This window comes from Vanellus vanellus, assembly GCF_965231255.1.
Source record: "Vanellus vanellus genome assembly, chromosome: 8".
Taxonomy (NCBI): domain Eukaryota; kingdom Metazoa; phylum Chordata; class Aves; order Charadriiformes; family Charadriidae; genus Vanellus; species Vanellus vanellus.
Window position 1 is genome coordinate 7,179,516 of NC_138913.1, and position 15,951 is coordinate 7,195,466.

The 15,951-nt window shown below is 44.4% G+C and overlaps 1 protein-coding gene across 1 annotated transcript in view; it reads right to left on the reverse strand.

Annotated features, from left to right (window-relative positions):
* The window catches only part of SPATA16 (spermatogenesis associated 16), a gene marked incomplete at both ends in the record, with an annotated part of 81,548 nt that overhangs the window by 44,409 nt on the left and 21,188 nt on the right, over nucleotides 1-15,951 (reverse strand). The window contains 1 exon segment of the mRNA XM_082487210.1: nucleotides 9,435-9,524. Coding sequence (XP_082343336.1) covers nucleotides 9,435-9,524 — 90 coding nt within the window.

Sequence of the window (15,951 nt, forward strand, 5' to 3'; positions counted from 1 at the left end):
CCGCTTTTATCCCTGCTAGATTTCTCCCATGCAGCCGTGCATCACATCAGGAATGGCGAGGCACATACATAACACCCCGCCGAGCCTTTCCAGTGCCTCCATCACAATTTTACTTCTCAGTTCCTCAGCCGTCGGGGAGCACACACAGGTCAGGACCGACGCTTGCTACTGTGACCTCGGGGCTTACCAGGGACTTAAAAAATTCCACTTTCAAAAAGAAACGCAAGCATTAAGGCTCCATGCGGATGGCCTATGTCCAGCCCCAAATAGGCTCAAGTCAGAGAGTATTCTTTGAAGGCCTCCAAGGCCTTCACAGAACCAAAGTGACTCACGGAAGAGGGATGCAGGTGAAACTACGCTGTCTGAATGGTTACAGGACTGGACACTGGAAAATATTTAGGGGTCTAAACACTCAGAAGCCAAAGGACTGATTGAGATATTTAGGCAGGTTAAAAGCCTGGCTCCCACTGAAATACATGAAGGCATAAAGCACCGAGCTGGGCTCCTGACTGCCAGTGAGTACTGATCCACGTGGCCCACAGAAATCCAGGTAACAAAGATGTTCAGTAAGAGACTGATGAGCCTGTGAGACACTCCAAAATGAGACTTAAGTAAGATATTATTGAAAGAAATCCTATTTATGAAATTACTAAGATCCTCAGCCAGTCACCAAATTCATTAACGTCTTTTTCTCTCATCATGTTAGCAACACGGCTGATGTATGAAGTATATCATATTAGCATATTATATATACTACACATGACTTAGGATAGTATATACACAACCATATAAGCGTTTCAGCAGTATGTAAGGGCCAGAGTAGGTCCTTCTTCCCACCTCCTGCAGCCACGGGTCCTGGGAAAACAGGAGCTTGTGAAGAGCTGGATGGAAGAGGTTTCAGTACAGGTCAGCGGGGATCAGCAGTTAAGCCATGTGGAGATGCCGGACAAGTGACATTGGCCAGCAACAGACCTCACTCAGATTTGTACCTCTAGAGTCAACTAGAGTTCAACTTTGAACCTTCCTGAGTACAAGGAACACAGGGTACAAAAGAATGGGAAAATATCTCCCATTTAGACCATGGAATGCATTTTTCTGGAGGAAATGATGTGTTTTATGGTTTTTAAAGATCTTGGGATTAAACTCTAGTGGTAAAGAACAAAGATACCTGCATTCTCTTCCTACTCCTGACACAATTGCTTCAGGTGATATTTAGAAATATTGGCCTTATATCTGCAGAACCACCTGCCAGTGCTGACTGACTAATTTGAAATACTTAAACCATGCCTGAGCTTCAGGTGTGCAGCCCACCAAAGAGCTCCGTGTGACTTGAGAACTGAAGTAGTTCTGACAACACGCCTTAGGGGATGTTGGAGAAAACGTGACACTTCCTTCTCTCAAAACATGAGGCTTTATATTCATATATATTGTTTTTTCCCTAGTTGCTAGTTTGGGCCAATATGGACTTCCATAACATAACCAAACCCATCTGGGCTAATGTAGTAAGCCTGGATCCAAAGGTGTCTCGCAATATCTGCTCAATCTGGCCACTTGGTGGTGCAGAACAATAAGATATATTTCTATACGTGCGAGTGAAGAGCACACCACAGATCCTAAACTGTCTCCCTCAGCCCATCTCCAGACATGCCCAGGACTTGGAATCAAAGAGCCGAAGGTGGCTTTTGCTGCATGACAGCTGCTGACACTAACAGCCAGCGCACAGCCAAACCCTTCGCAGCAGCCACGCGAGTCGGTGACAAGAAAATGGATGGTACTGGTGTGAGAAACACACAAGAGTTTTCTGGAATGAACCAAAGTGTTACAATTTGCCAAAGAAGATGAGAAATTAGCATTGTTGCTAAACGCTTGTGTGTTCATTTACCACTGTGAGTGCTAGGAAAAAATAGAAGGGCAAGGCTCAAGGTCAGCTCCTTCAGCCGTGCCTGCTCCCCTTGAGCGGCACGGAGAGGAACGGAGCCCTGAAGGGGAGAGGAGGATTTCTCCGCAGATGGCAGAGCCTTAGGAATAATCACAGCCTATGCACATTAGAGTAACTTTCACTCTTCTATGCTATTCAGCCCCAATTGCTGCTAAGATCAGGAGGCTGATAAGTGGCAGAAAATTACCTTTGCTCCCTACTTCAAGTGATCTCACCTGGATCTGCAGTAAGTGGTGCTAAGAGAAGGCCTCGGCCACTGCCATGTGATGTTAGCCCTGTGCAGATCCACTGCTTGGAAAGGGTAAGTGTATCTCGATTTTTTCAGTTTAACGGGGACTTTAATTTTCCTGATGCGAGCACCTGGGTATTTGAGATGTCTAATACAATCGTACTGAGTCTGAGATACACGATGCAAAATAAAGTGCTGCTCTCTTTTGGATCACCTTACTCGTTTTCTTCTGAGGTTGGAAAAGGAAAATGATGTTTGTAACTGGAATAAGTAGGAGGTAGTCATTTTAATGCAATTATCCTATTTGAAAAGTGAACAAAATAATAACAGTTAATTTTTAAACATCTCCATATAACCTAAACAAATGTAAACTCGTTACTTTGAGATTATGGAGACACTTGGAAACCATTAGATGGTTGAGAGACCATTAGATGATGAGAGAGAAACAGAACTCCAGAATACTGAGCAGGAAGGAAATTACTAATGCCAGGATTTACCTCTGTGTACGCTAGCCCCAAAACGGGGCAAAAAGTGTTCTGAGAGTCCCTGTTGTCTATGCATAACACCTTGCTGTTGCTAATTCCTGCAGAGGACTGGCTAAAACTTCCTTTTAAATGTTTCATCAGTGAAACTTAAACGCGCTGCGAAATTGCTGTAAAACTCATTTGTCCTTCCAGACCCTTCCAGGTTGGTGGTGGGGTGCGCTTGCTGCCTTTGCGGAAGTTTCTGGGTCATTAGCCCATTGCTGGAAAGCAGAAATAAGTTTCCTGCAAGGCAAATGGCACCTGTATTTAGAATGCATTTATTATATTTATTATTATCTGCCCCATGGTTGCATGCAGGTAACAACTTTCCGCGTTGCATTGAGATTGCTTTGCAGTGATAACAAAGGTTTCTTCTTTAATGGCAACTGCCATGTAAGGACGTAGAAATTGCTTTACAATTGTGAGCTGAGCAATGCACGGGGAAATGACAAGTCTTTTAAAATGACGGAGGACGTCCAAGCAAACGGGTCGCTAAGCCCAGCAAGACCTTGGGCTCTCCATGACCTGGGATGAGCCAAGCGGCAGTCAGGTCAGCATGGATGTGCTGCACAGAACCCAGGAGGCGTGGGAGGTCCCAGTGCCAGCGTTAGCTTCACAGTGGAGCCCTTTGGAGAAGGGATGGGAGAACTGGGATGAGCTGCTTGTAACAGAGAGGCAATGAAACTTGCAGAGGGATGCGGCCCGTGCTTGTTCTGGCCTCTAGCTGGTGCTTCCTCTGCTCTCTTGTACCTCTTTGCACCTCCTGCTCCCCGGGTGAGGGACATCCCTTCCGCCGTCGATGCGTGGGTTTATTTCTGGCAGGGGTGTGGAAAAGTGAGCACGGAAGGCTGCCTTTTGCCGCTGGTGTGACCGTGCCCAGGAGAGCTGTTTTTTGACACTTGGACAATCTCAAGTGATAAAGAATAACGTGTGTGTTACAGAAATAAGGGCCAGTAATTTTAGACACAGACTAACATCGTATGTTGGTGTTGAATTAAATAATAGGCCGTGCGGGCTTTCCTTTGGGCTCCAGCTGATCCCAACACTCGCCAGAGTGGCTTTCCTGAAGCGCTCCATTCCCCACCTTACTCTGGGGAAGGCGGGGGTGCACCAAACCAGCAGAAACTCTCAGATCCCTTTGCAGGGGGGGTGTGGGTGGGAAGATCCTTTTTTTTCCCCTAGTCCTGGGCAAGGTGCGCTCCCCGTGCAACATGCTTGCTGGCAGAGGGGGGACCCCGCTCCCCGCTGGAGTGACCCCAACTGCCAAACCGCAACCGCAAAGGGATCTGAGAGGCATCGGGGGGGTGTCGGCAGTCGGTCCCCTCCCGGCGTGGGGTGCAGCATCCCCCCTCTCCCAGGCAGCCGCTGGGCTGCGGACCCCAGTGCTGCCCACAATAACGGTGTGGAAATTCCCCCCCACCACCACCCCCAGATGCGTGTTGGTGAACTGCGGGGCCCCAGAGGGACTCGCAGCGTTGATGGATGGGGTGGGGGATCCGTTGCTATGACAACTGTGGTGTGGTTTGTTTTTTTTTTTTTCTTTTCTTGTTTATAGAATTGGATTATTTTGTTTATTTCAGTTTAGGAAAACTGAAACAATCAGGGTAGCAAAAGAATATAAACTTTCCTCTGTTTTTCCAAGAGAAAACCCAGGCAGGGTGTAGGGTAGCGCAGGTACACGTGTCAGCTGGTGGCTCCACAAGCTTCTATCCCCAACCCCAATTACTTATCCATCCTCCCTTAGCGCTCTGATCGCAAGCGGTGTTGCACAGGGCTCAGTGTTGGGGCCACTCCTGTTTAATATCTTTATTAATGATCTCAGCGAGGGGATTGAGAGCACCCTCAGTAAGTTTCCAGGCAACACCAAATTGGGCAGGAGTGTTGATCTGCTTGAGGGGTAGGAGGGACCTACAGAGGGATCTGAACGGGCTGGATTGATGGGCCGAGGCCAATGGTATGAGGTTCAACAAGGCCAAGTGCCGGATCCTGCACTTGGGTCACACCAACCCCATGCAGTGCTACAGGATTGGGGAAGAGTGGCTGGAAAGCTGCCCGGCGGAAAAGGACCTGGGGGTGTTGGTTGACAACCTGCTGAGTATGAGCCAGCAGTGTGCCCAGGTGGCCAAGAAGGCCAACGGCATCCTGGCCTGCATCAGGAATAATGTAGCCAGCAGAGCTAGAGAAGTGATTGTCCAACTGTACTCGGCACTGGTGAGGCTGCACCTTGAGTACTGTGTTCAGTTTTGGGTGCCGCATTACAAGAAAGACATTGAGCTTCTGGAAGGCATCCAGAGAAGGGCAATGAAGCTGGTGAAGGCTCTTGAGAATAGGAACAGCGGAGGGACTTGGGGTTGTTTAGCCTGGAGAAAAGGAGGCTGAGGGAAGACCTTATTGCTCTCTACAACTACCTGAAAGGAGGTTGTAAAGAGGTGGGCGTTGGTCTCTTCTCACAAGTTACAACCTATAGGACAAAAGGAAATGACCTCAAGTTGCACCAGGGGAGGTTTAGGTTAGACATTAGGAAAAACTTCTATGCTGAAATGGTTATCAAAGACTGGAACAGGCTGCCCAGGGAAGTGGTTGAATCACCATCCTTGGATGTATTTAAAAGCCGTCTAGATATGGTGCTCAGGGACACGGTTTAGAAGTGGGCCTGGTAGAGTTAGATAACAGTTGGACTTGATGAGCTTAAAGGTCTTTTCCAGCCATAACGATTCTATGATTCCAACTGTATGTTTTGTAAAGCAAAACCGGACACACAAAGTAACCCCAATTATCACCTAGCTTTCAGCCACTACATTTCCCAGTCTGACTAAAATGGGATGCAGACCTGAATTCATACAGAGGACTGAGGTTTACTACTTGTGGATCAAGTTTGCTTTTCAGATGATGGGATTATCTAGATTATTTTTAATTATTTTAATGGGAATGTCAAAAAGCTGAGTCAGCCATATCACAGCTATTAAGATGCTAAAACTTCTTCCTCCTTAAGGATTGCTTACCCCTACTCTATGCAGTCAGATGAATATGAGTTGTTTGTTCTGGCAGAGGGACAGACAGTCTGTTTTCCCCTACATGTATACAACTAATTTCAAATCACTAGTGTTCTAGCTGGTGATAAAAGAGCTATCTTAAGCTTTTCACAGAACACAGTGACACTGTTAAATCAGCACAGCATTTTGATTAGCAGAAAGATGAGAGCTATACAGCTTAATGATAAAAAGGGGCAAAATCCCTTCTTGTACTGCAGTTTCAAAGCAAATAGGTGGCCATATTTTTCTGTAGGTTACAAAGCTTCGCCTTACTACCGATTCAAGGCTATTCAATGTCAGCAATAGCCTGCGCTGAAGAGGTAAAGAAGAAAAATTGCTTTCGTGCCTTATTGTTCATCTGGTTACACCTTCTCCTGGGGATGCGTAACAGGCAGTTGTGGGGTCACAGCCCGTGGGCTTGGTGACTTGAACGATGCCCAGGCTGTGACATCTCTTCCTTGAGGAGATTTGAGGCTGACCCTTGGGTGCATGTTCCCTTTCTAGCACTCTTGTCCTTGAAAGCAAGGGCTGGTGGTTTGGCTGCTCTGTCCTTAGAGATGGTATGGACCTCCGAAGTTCTTCAGTGGCTTACATAACCCCTTGCACATACGCGTCCCTTATCTCATCCTTCCCTAAGGCAGCAGTCCTTATATTGCTGGGAAGATTGGGTTCTCCTTGGTCTTTTCCAAGAGCGTTTTCTCAGTTTTGTGACAGAAGTGAGCCCAGGACCCTTTCCTGAACTTTCCATCCTGGTTATTGAGTGATCTTTTGATCAGCTGTGACCACGTGTCCTTTGGCAGGGTACTTCCAGTAGCTGCTATTGGAGACCGATCCTCAGCCTAAATGCCTCCTAATGCCTAAAACTTCCTGGTAACTTCCAGACTAAATTTATATATAATGCATTTATGCCCATTTGTTCAAGGGCCAAGACGGTCTTTCAACTGAAATAGGTTTTCTCCCTTCTGAGGTTTAAATCTTTACTGTGTTTGTCAAGAGCAGTCTCCTAACATCAGGGATACCAATAGAGGAGAAATATATTTACTAGCTGACATCTTAGTGAAAGTGGTTGCAGCACTTTGGAATTCATCACTTTCAGATGCTGTGACCCCACAGTGGTGTTTCTAAGATTGCTGCACAATGCCAAGTGGCCTTAGGCTGCACTCTGCACGGTGGCATCCTATCACAGCGCCATCCCGAAGGAATCGCTAATGCAGCCGACAAAATTCAGAAATGATGCAGATATGGGCATGTCAGACTCCTTACATTAATTCAGACGTGCTTGCGTTCAGACTGCTTTGTATGCTTATTCTCCTGATACTGGGCAGTACTCGTGAAAATGACACACAGAGGAACTTGAGAGACGCTTAAATTACAGTTGACCCCACTCTAACCTATCGCTTTCTCTGAACCGAAGAATTTGGTCCGGTACCTCCTCGGGGACAAAATCTCAGGGGATAGATTGAGCTCAGCTCAGCTTGGTAGGTAGGCTGAGTTAAACGTGATTACGCACGCTGCTTGCGCGGAGCAGTCCTGTTCACAACCACAACTCCTGTGTTCTGGCTGGATTTGATGGACTATGCAATAAGTTAAAAAGCAAATGAGGGGGGTGGGAAGGCAAGGGATACTTAAAAGCGGAAAAAGGAATGCAGTGACCTCGTTCTTGTGCAAAAAAGCAAGCAGAAATGAACGACAGCTTATGCTAAGAAAAACCAAGTTTGTATTTCCAGAAACTGCAACCGAGTATTGGTATGCCATGGTCTGTCTGTAAGGAGCAGAGTACATTCTGCACCATTAGTGGGGTTCGACTAAGACCAGTGACTCCGTTGAGGTGACAGAAGTAGCGCTAAGCTTAGTTTAACACAATCTGCAGAAGCAGCTCTGCACAGTTGCTATAACACTATGTTAAACTAGGCTAAACTCTGAATACTGCTATAGTCACTGCTTTTGGAACCACTCTGGATTCAGTCTGTCAGAATGTTCCTCTCCTTTACAAAATACATAATCTCATTTAAAATCATCTAGTTTCCTGAAAGCTACTCGGTGTGGGGAAAAAAAGGCTGACGCAGTTCCCTCTTGCCTGCTGATGTAGTAAACTTACTGATTGCTTATCTGCAGTAACACCAACCACCATTTTTTTTTATTATTTATTTTTGAATTAGTATTTATGAACGCCTTCTTGGTTCATACTGTCTTCTCAAATATGGGCATTTATATGTATTGCTTCTTAGGAAAGATCAGTTTCTGAAAGGGTATTTTTTTTAACTTTTATTATTGTTGCTATTTTTTAAAATCTTTGGTGTGACTTCTTCAAGGGGGAAACCTTGTTTCCCCCCCTGCCCTCCCCAGCAGCCCAAATGTTCCCCCCTGAATTATTTGACCTGTTGGGATACTAGTGAATTCTTGAGATTGAAAGTATCCTGGACAGGATTCCCCATCTCTCACAAAGCAACAGACTCCCCTAACACAGCTCTAACATGTCTGGCTGATCAGTGGACTTCAACTCTTGAGGATTCAGTAGATAATTATTTCTTTCTGAATCAGCACCCCAACAAAATTTCAGGAAGAAAAAAAACATTACCAATGAGATATAAAAGGAGATCTGGGAACTATCACAAGACTTCGAATCATATTTCTAAGGAAATTTGGAAAATTTGTTTCCTTGTCTTGGGGAACCCTTTTCTTCTCCCTGTCCTGACGTGTGAAAGCTAGTGGAGATTACTTTGACATAATCTCAGTGTGTGTCCTACAGAAGGAAAGGGGCTTGTCCTGGAGTTTGGGCTGAAGTCCAGCAGAGAAAATTGAAGTTCATGTTCCCAAATCCTCTCTGTAGCTCTGCTTGGCTAAAGGCTTCTTCCACTCCCCATACAGACTGTTTTGTTGCTATTTTAACAATTTTGGAGCTCTCCCACTAGCATCCATCTTAAATGATGAGCAAAGTGACCCCTTCAGTCTCAAGCCTAATTCACGCTGACTGTTCTGCCATTAGTTAGCTAATGATTTGTGAAATATTTTGTGATATGCCTTGTGGTCTTCAGCCGAAGCAGCCCTCTGTAAGTGTCTAATGTTAGTAGTAGTGATGATACACAGTAAGTCACCATTGCATTTCTTCCATTTAAGCGTGTTAAGTGGCTAAAAACTTCTGCTGAATGTTGAAACTTTTAGTTTTTGGCAGCGTTATTGCAAGCGTACAAGCAGAGCTTCCTCTTGCAGGCTTTCCTCCTGCCAGCAGTTCCCGTTCACACCAGCAATCTCATCAGCTGCACGCAGGCTAAATTCTGCAGCATACCACAGTGTACCATGAGATCTTGATGACTTTTTTTAAATTCTTTTTTTTTTTTTTTTCCCCCATCCACTCAGAGCACACCTGAGCTTCTGCCCAGAAAGCAGGGAGTGGAAGATGCTTGTGCGCATGTAGGTTTTGTGCCAGGGCAGCCCTGGGACCTGATCAGGGCTCACCCCTGTGCCTGCGAATGAGTAAATGCTCCTACGTGCATTAGTCTAACTGCAACTGGGGACATAATTGGGATTATTCATGTTGCGCCAACTGGGAGGATTGGAGCTCTGCTGCATGTGAGACCATATACACAAAGCCAATGCAAAGCTCCCACTGATTTTGGAAAAGCCTGAGTATAAGACGATATCCTTACTACTGAGAGCTGGAATGAGAGAGATGTAGAGAAACCATTAGAAATCCATGAGCGGCGGAGTACCTTGCAGCTTCGGAGTATCTCTCTAAGCACCTAAACGCAGCGGCTTGGCGCAGGTGGTTCCGGAAATAAGCTGGGTTCAGAATAATGCTCCTTAAAAAGACGAGAGATGGATGAGTTTAGATTTCTATTTCTTAAGTCATTAAAAGCTACTAATAATCAAACTGTGACTAAGATGCATACTGTATACACTTATTCTATACAACCCAACACTGTATGTCTCAACTGTGATATGGACTATGACTTTCTCTCTCTTGACAGCTGTGATATATGAACAAGCATTATTAAAATTTTTATTGAGGTTATATCATAAATGCACTTTAATTAGCGTTTTGCGTATTGTTCTAGAAAAAAGTTCCTGTGGTAATATGCTGTATTGCCTTTAGCTTGTAGATAACGCAAGCAAAAATGCTACAGTACAGCTTCTTGTTAACCCCTAGCTCCGCAAACACGAGTAACACTTGTCAGACCCATCTACCTGGAAAAGCTGTGCATCTCCAATGTATTTTCATGGTAACGTACAGAAAGTATTTTAAAATCTTCCCCAAGTGATAGGTTCTATGTGGGTGGACCTTGGCATGTTTCTTAGACCCTTAACTTTAACAGATGTAATTCCAGGTGTAACAAATTACAGGCTTTAAGTCAATATTAGAAAAAGATGGAAGGGTAAAAATAGCATAAGCCAAGCAGCGAGATTGGCAGGCAGGGCAGCCTTCTGATGTGAGCAGGGGGAGGGCAGGAGTGACAGCTCCGTCTACATCTAATTAGCTCCACTTGTGAGACCTCCAACAAGTGACTGCCTTCTCTGGTCAGCACTTCTCCCAGCGCTCGGAGAAAGGGTACGTATAGTATGTCCTAGGATGCCAAGCTTAATATTTATCATTACATACATGTTTTATAAAGTAATTAATGGCGGCTCACGACATCAACAAATAGATTAACACTGCATTCTGTTACAAAGAAAACTTGTGAACTGCCTTTTGTTTCCTCATTGAAAGTTTGGAATACCATTTTAGCGTTAAAAACTACTGCTCTTGTGATTTTGGTCTATTAGTAACCACAGAACTAATCCTTTTCATAACCAAATAATTTATCAAAGTTCATTGATTGTCTTGAAACTATGACATAAGTATATATGTAAACACATTCAGCTATAAATTCACATTTATGGAAACACCCACTGCTTTTTAGAAGACCAATAACTGTCTTTACTGGATGTATTCAACACCCGTGGACTGTATGTCTGTGGCCTTCAGAAGGAGCTTTCAAATTAAGCTAAAACCTGGAAGTATTTCCAAGATGTTTAGACTTGTGACTCAAATTAACTCTGCAGGCACTTTCTACGAGGCGTACAGAAAAAAGGCCTAAAGCTCTGAACGGGAACATCTCCATTTGCAAGTAATCAGATGTAGCAAGGAGTGGGTTAGTAGAACAGAGGAGCTAATGTTGAGGCCCCTACATCTATATTGTAGACAGTTGGGCCGTTTATTTCAGACCAGACTTAGTCTGTTCCCTTAAACAAAATGCCCCCTGCATGTTGCTCAAAGCTGCCCTGAAGGTCAGCCGTTGGTTTGGGTTCCTGGGCCTTCACGAGGTGCTGCTTGTGTTTTGTGCCAGGCTCATGCAGAACGTGCAGGTAGTTTTCTCGGAAACGAATCTAGTTTGTGAGTGCCAAAATTGGTCTGTGAATAATCTAGTGCGCAGAAAATGGAGAAAACTGGGTAAAGTGCATCACAACTCTACTATTGTGCCAAACCAAAATGCTGAGGTAGATGTAAGCGGTGGCATTTCTGTTCTGGCACAGTACAGCTTCACTCTGGAGAGCAGAGCTGCTCTGTGCTCTGGAGATGCAGCTCCGCTGAAGACCATCCTAAGGTGGTATAGGAACTAGGAAGCATCTCAGAATTATGCTTTCCTAGTCCAACATTGGAAAACCTGCTCAGAAAAACTACATGGAGAGAAAGCATTACCCTGCAGGAGCTACCTCTCTGGGAAGAAGGTGTGGGGGGAAAACCAGTGACAAACGATATGTAATTTAAGGCATTAGTAGAGGAAGTGCAGACCTTAGTGACAGGGGACACATCTAAACACTGAACTAAAATACAATGTATAAAACAGCACGGGATGTTAAATATTAGTTGCTCTTAATGAGGGGAATGAATCACTCTTATCAGTAACAAAAAGGTAATGCCAACAGCAAACACCACAGTTCTCAGCCAAACATGGTTCAGATGTGAAGTATAGACAATAGCAATGGTCACCAAAACTTAATTTAACCAAAACAAAATCATCAAAACATCAAATACTGTCAGCATTATGATTTGACCAAAACACTAATACCTTCTGTAGATGACAACTGGTACTTCTGCAAACTATTTTAAAGGAGATTATTGCTGCTGTAAACTGTAGTCAACAGTTGATAATAGTAATATTGATTTTTTTTCTCCCCTCCCCCCTTCTCTGCCCCCTCCAAGTTATTGGTTCTACCACAGCCAAGCAATAGCACTATGAAGGGAAAAAAATTAAAAAATCAATAATTCCCTGGTAGTTAGCAACACGTTTTCTGTAAGCCTCTGAGCAGGATGTGCCGTGATAGGCTTATAACAAATATAGAACTGTGGCAGATTTTCATATAATTAGATATCAGCTCTCTGTTTTCCATCTTGATTTTTTTTTTTTTTTATTAACTAGTCTCCAAAAGATCGAGAGCTTCTCTCGATCTATAAATTCTATATTGAAAAGTATTACAGCATGCCCTAATAGCTTGAGCAAACAGCAGAAAGCTGCCTTTGACTCCTGGCAGTTTGGCTTGATGTTGCTAGGCTCTGTGTAGCCCATCCACCAGAAATAATTTCTGCTGTATTACTACTCTACCCAAAAGTAGCCCTTTGCTGTACTGGTGCAGCTCCAGTTCAGTAGCCTTTGTGCTGAGCGGTGCTAATTTAATGCCAGGTGTGCCCTAAACCTGTGCAGCACTATCTCTTTGGCTTTTAAATCTGACTCTGGTGTGTTTCAGGTGATTTTGGTGAAAAAGGGAAAAAAAAAACAAACCCAAACCGGAATGAAAATAGGAAGCAAAGGAATTGTACAAGCAAAGGTTAAGAGGAAAACCCTAATTCCAGGAAGTTCTCCTTCAAATAGGAGCAGATGGGGGACCCATCTGGCCAGGCAGAAATGTGCCAGGCTGTGCATACTGAGAACAAGTCCACGCTCCAAGATCCACCTCCAGCCACGAGCAGTCTCGATGCTAGGCTGGTTAATCCAGTAATTAATTAGGAAGGATGTGTTTCAAGAGGAAGGCTTGAAAGAAGAATTAGGAAGGGAAGAGGTGGTGGAGACACCGGCTGCAACACAGTCGGGACAATCTCTGTATGTGGTGATTTGTGCCCTGAGCAGAAGCATCGGTCCTTTGGTCTTTTTACTCATGTTCCTCTCCTGAGAGCTTCAGGTAGAAAAAGTTTTGACAGGAAACGTCTGAAAACGGGTAGCTCTTATTTTGCACAGCGAAAACTTCTAATCCGCAAAACTGCAAATAAAGTCACTACATCTGAAGATTAAAAATTGTATTCTTGCCAGGTTTTGCCCTCATCTGTCAAATGACTAGGCTAAAGTAAACTTGAAATAGATTTTCATTTATTTTTCATCTTTGCTGTAATCCAAAGACTGCCCTGTTAAAAGCCTTTCGTAAATCATTTGGTCAGTTTTTCTCAACAAAACAGTCCTTAAGTAATGCCGTATATCAGCCTCTTTTTTGACGTTTTCATTTTTTCATCTTGACATCGTCTCTTAAAAATAATACAGTGTTTGTCCTATTATCTTTTTTCAAACTGTGAGGAGTGGGCAAGAAGGCATCAGCTCTCTCCCCATCATAGCAATTGGAGCGTGCGAATCAAAGATGCACACGTCAGTCCGTGGTTTGCGCTCCAAGTTTTTCTTTCAGTCTTACTGCCGGTATTAAAAGAGGTGTGGCAAAACCCTCGGATTGCTACATCAAAACTGGCTGCTAGAAATCACATTGCCTCTTCTCTAAGCTGCGCGTTCTCTATCAAATTCTTTCCCAAACGTAACGGGGATTTAAACTCTAATCTGACTGACATGAAGAAGTGCCTCTGTTACTATCCACCACATCGTCTGTGTTTGGCCTTTATAGGCCAAGAAAAAGTCAATGAGATGATTCTATAGATGAAACAAGCGAAAAAATACACTTCACCAGTAAAGCTGATAAACCCATTTTTCTTGCTAGTGCTGTGAGTAAAAGCTAGCTTCTTCGTAGAGGTGCATGCACTTATTTCTTTAATTAGACTGGCAGAAGCTTTTTCTTTTTCTTATTTGTCCGTGCTTTCCTGTGACACAGTGTGGTCTTCTGTACAAATGCATTTTGCTAGTCAATTAGAATTGACCATTAGAGAGGAATTAGGCGATTTATCAGGAGTAAAAATTCCATGCTAAAGCAATACGTGCCTCTGCGGGGAGATGGAAGCGGCTAGCGCGGGTCGGGATGGCAGGGCGCCGTGCTGGCACGTCCACGTGTCGCTGGGACGGAGTGACTGTACAACCGTAGTTTCTGAGGCGTTCTTCACCACATTAAATGCAGTGTCAGTGCAGATAGCGCGTCAACTGGTATTCAGCAGGAGCGTGTATTCAGTTGCTGTAGACTAATACAATGCTTTTATCTTCAGTGAATACTGTCAATCAGTACAGCTGATGATCCAGCCCCAATATACTTACAGATGAACCTGACAAATCCTGCACAATTGCATTGAACCTCAACTTTCTTCTTTTTCCGTGTTTCATCTGTACGGCAGGTAGATTATTATCTGCAGCGTAGTACTAGTCTTACATCTGCTTGAGTCTGCCGTGCTCCTTTCTGTGATCCCAGGGGCTGGTTAAAGAGTTCAGCTCTAGAGGCAGTCAAATTCCTGAAACTCAAATTTCTGAACCCTATGGCAGCCAGGAATCAACCTCGTCATATTTTCCTGCGAGTTGCGTGGTGCAGCTATGTTATGATTTTATTTAAGTTGTAGTTGAGGACCTCGTGGCGGTACATTTGCTTGCAGCCAACTTTGTATTCTAAGCTGCTTCTCCTCCTGGTGCTGTCGAAGGGAAGTCAGAGGGATGTGTCTTGGATACACAAAAGCCTGTGGGCTTACTTGCTCTATGTGTGTGTTTACCAAAGCTGACGTCCTGAAGAGGGGGGGAAAACCTCCCTGTTGCAACAAGCTGGTGGAAATGTTTGGGAGGCTTGGGACAGCAGGCATGCAGTACTCTCTCCCAGAAGACAAGAGTGCGTGGTTTCGGTGCTAGTGGGCATTAAAAATTAAAGGGAGAAGGAAGGTGTCTGCAATTAAAGGGAGAAGGAAGGTGTCTGCGGTGAGGAGAGCCACCTGAAGGGACGTGTGAGGGAGGTAGGGCCTTCCTCCCGAGCTTGGGTTCAGTCTCTTGGTGGCTGGACAGGTTCAGACCCATTGGTCCATGGGGAGTTTTCTTTCTGTTGCCACCAAATGCCCGGCTGGGACTGCGCCCACTCTGCCCTGTGCTTGGGGACCTTCTTCCCCTGCGTGAGTGCTCTGGTCCCTGAAGGAAGGAGCACTCTTCCCTCCCTGCCCTGGCCACTCTTTTTAAAGACGTGACATGCAAAAATAGATAACATCTGTGTTACAGAGAAAAAAGCTAGAGGACAAAGAGGCCAGGACTACTTGGTAGATATACAAAAGTAGCCGTACTGAATATTGCAAACCTGACAGAGTCCAGAATGGGTCTTTTTCATAATCTGATAAATCATTAGGAATCCCTTCTAATATAGTTGTCATCACTGAACCAACCCAACAGCTGCAAACAAAGACAGAAAAGCTTCTACCAAACTTAGGTGGATCAAGAAACAGGACCAAATCCTCTTACACTGAAGGAGGACACCTGAGTTGTCTTTCTGCAGTTGGATTTTTTCCTTTTGTACAACCAATCAGAAATAAATGCAGTTACAGCATCTATGGGCGAGGACCTTCAGTGCACAGAAGAAACCATCTCATGAAGTTTTCATATCTAAACAGACAGGAAGGGAGGAAGTGTGGGTTCCCAAAAAAGGTTTCACACAACGCCTTTTCTCTGTCAGGAAAGTGAAATATAACTGCCATGCTAAAAGGTTTTGCAGCAGCAATTTGCTTTGAATTGCAAGCATAAGATAAATGTGCTATACCGGTCTCGATTCCTCAGCTGTGAAGGTGGTAAAAAGGAGAATGTTTTCTGGTCCAGAACAAAAAGATATTTAGAAGGATCTTGTTTCAAAGCTCCCAAAACATCTTAACACAAGTAGAGACACTCCGCGTTCCCTGTCTAGTTTGCATAATGTTCTGCCCACTCTCTTTCCAGAAAGTACGGCTTTCTTGACCACCAAATTTTCTGATGCCATTAGGACTGCTGTCACATCTCAACTCTTATAAAACAGTTCAGTGTTTCTAGACTTTTCCTTCTACAAGGAACTTTATTTCTTCCAGGACTGCCTTTTCTGCTCCCCCCCCCCGTG